Source organism: Mustelus asterias, unplaced genomic scaffold, assembly GCF_964213995.1.
Source record: "Mustelus asterias unplaced genomic scaffold, sMusAst1.hap1.1 HAP1_SCAFFOLD_3976, whole genome shotgun sequence".
NCBI lineage: Eukaryota > Metazoa > Chordata > Chondrichthyes > Carcharhiniformes > Triakidae > Mustelus > Mustelus asterias.
This window is the reverse complement of record NW_027593921.1, coordinates 22,501-24,859: the sequence shown is the minus strand read 5'-3', so window position 1 is coordinate 24,859 and position 2,359 is coordinate 22,501. Positions and strand designations below refer to the sequence as shown.

General features: G+C 69.1%; 1 protein-coding gene across 1 annotated transcript in view; it reads left to right on the top strand.

Annotated features, from left to right (window-relative positions):
• Positions 1-606: 606 nt before the first annotated feature.
• slc22a17 (solute carrier family 22 member 17) overlaps positions 607-2,359 on the top strand; it is a gene marked incomplete at its 3' end in the record, with an annotated part of 21,327 nt that continues 19,574 nt past the window's right edge. Inside the window, exon 1 of the mRNA XM_078208578.1 lies at positions 607-1,140. Coding sequence (XP_078064704.1) covers positions 1,066-1,140 — 75 coding nt within the window. The remainder of the gene's footprint in view (positions 1,141-2,359) is intronic.

Here is a 2,359-nt window from a genome sequence, read left to right as displayed (position 1 = left end):
GAGAGCGAGAGAGGGAGGGAGGGAGAGTGAGTGAGAGAGGGAGGGAGGGGAGAGCGAGAGAGGAGTGAGAGCGAGAGAGGGAGGGAGAGCGAGAGAGGGAGGGAGTGAGAGCGAGAGAGGGAGGGAGAGCGAGAGAGGGAGGGAGGGAGAGCGAGGGAGGGAGGGAGAGCGAGAGGGAGGGAGAGCGAGAGGGAGGGAGAGCGAGGGAGGGAGGGAGAGCGAGCGAGGGAGGGGAGGGAGGGAGAGCGAGGGAGGGAGGGAGAGTGTACGAGAGAGGGAGTGGGAGAGAGAGAGAGGGAGAGAGAGAGAGGGAGGGAGAGCGAGGGAGGGAGGGAGAGCGAGGGAGGGAGGGAGAGCGAGGGAGGGAGGGGGAGGGAGGGAGAGCGAGGGAGGGAGGGAGAGTGTACGAGAGAGGGAGTGGGAGAGAGAGCGAGGGAGAGAGAGAGAGGGAGGGAGGGAGAGCGAGGGAGGGAGGGAGAGCGAGAGAGGGAGTGGGAGAGTGCACGCGAGAGAGATTAAGCGAGAGAGTGCCCGGGAGAGAGCTGGAAAGGTGTGCGTCACTCTCTGTCTCGCCCTCACCACTCTCTTTCCTTCCCTCAGGTCTGAGGTCGCTGCCCATCGCTGACCCTCTGCTCCCTGAACTCTGAACTCCGACCTCTCCTTCCGGCCTTGCCCCTACCCCGCGGGGCGAGAGATGGAGGGGGAGGCAGATTCCGTGGACCCTCCCCCGGCCTCGCGGGACTTTCCGAGCACCCCCCCAGCCGGCCAGGATCCCTCGGGGGCTCCGCGGGGCTACGACGAGTTGGCGGGGAGGGTGGGGGCGGGTTTTGGCCAACACCAGCGGCTGCTCTGTGCCCTGTCCTGTTTGCCGGTCCCGCTGGCCACCTTCGCCCTGCTCGCCGATCTCTTCTACACCCTGGTGCCCCCGCACCGCTGTCGGACGCCCGCCCAGCGCCAGCCTGCATTCCCGGACAACGCCACAGGGCAGCCGTACCCCAGGGGGCAGGCGGAGTGGATCCCCGGCCCGGGTCCTGCCAGCTCACCCGGCAGGTTAACGGGACCAAGATGGGCACCGTCAAATGCCCCGAGGGCTGGCACTATGAGGTGGGCGAGGCTCTACAGAACAACATCGTAACGCAGGTAAGGACCGGCCCCACACAGTGCGGCGCTCCCTCAGCACCGACCCTCCCCACAGTGCGGCGCTCCCTCAGCACCGACCCTCCCACAGTGCGGCGCTCCCTCAGCACCGACCCTCCCACAGTGCGGCGCTCCCTCAGCACTGACCCTCCCACAGTGCGGCGCTCCCTCAGCACTGACCCTCCCACAGTGCGGCGCTCCCTCAGCACTGACCCTCCCACAGTGCGGCGCTCCCTCAGCACTGACCCTCCCACAGTGCGGCGCTCCCTCAGCACCGACCCTCCCCACAGTGCGGCGCTCCCTCAGCACCGACCCTCCCACAGTGCGGCGCTCCCTCAGCACTGACCCTCCCACAGTGCGGCGCTCCCTCAGCACTGACCCTCCCACAGTGCGGCGCTCCCTCAGCACCGACCCTCCCACAGTGCGGCGCTCCCTCAGCACCGACCCTCCCACAGTGCGGCGCTCCCTCAGCACCGACCCTCCCACAGTGCGGCGCTCCCTCAGCACCGACCCTCCCACACTGCGGTGCTCCTCAGCACTGACCCTCCCACAGTGCGGCGCTCCCTCAGCACCGACCCTCCCACAGTGCGGCGCTCCCTCAGCACCGACCCTCCCACAGTGCGGCGCTCCCTCAGCACCGACCCTCCCACAGTGCGGCGCTCCCTCAGCACTGACCCTCCCACAATGCGGCGCTCCCTCAGCACTGACCCTCCCACAGTGCGGCGCTCCCTCAGCACTGACCCTCCCACAGTGCGGCGCTCCCTCAGCACTACCCTCCCCACATTGCGGCGCTCCCTCAGCACTGACCCTCCCACAGCGCGGCGCTCCCTCAGCACTGACCCTCCCCACAGTGCGGCGCTCCCTCAGCACCGACCCTCCCACAGTGCGGCGCTCCCTCAGCACTGACCCTCCCACAGTGCGGCGCTCCCTCAGCACTGACCCTCCCACAGTGCGGCGCTCCCTCAGCACCGACCCTCCCACAGTGCGGCGCTCCCACAGCACCGACCCTCCCACAGTGCGGCGCTCCCTCAGCACTGACCCTCCCACAGTGCGGCGCTCCCTCAGCACTGACCCTCCCACAGTGCGGCACTCCCTCAGCACCGACCCTCCCACAGTGCGGCGCTCCCTCAGCACTGACCCTCCCACAGTGCGGCGCTCCCTCAGCACTGACCCTCCCACAGTGCGGCGCTCCCTCAGCACTGACCCTCCTGACAGTGCGGCG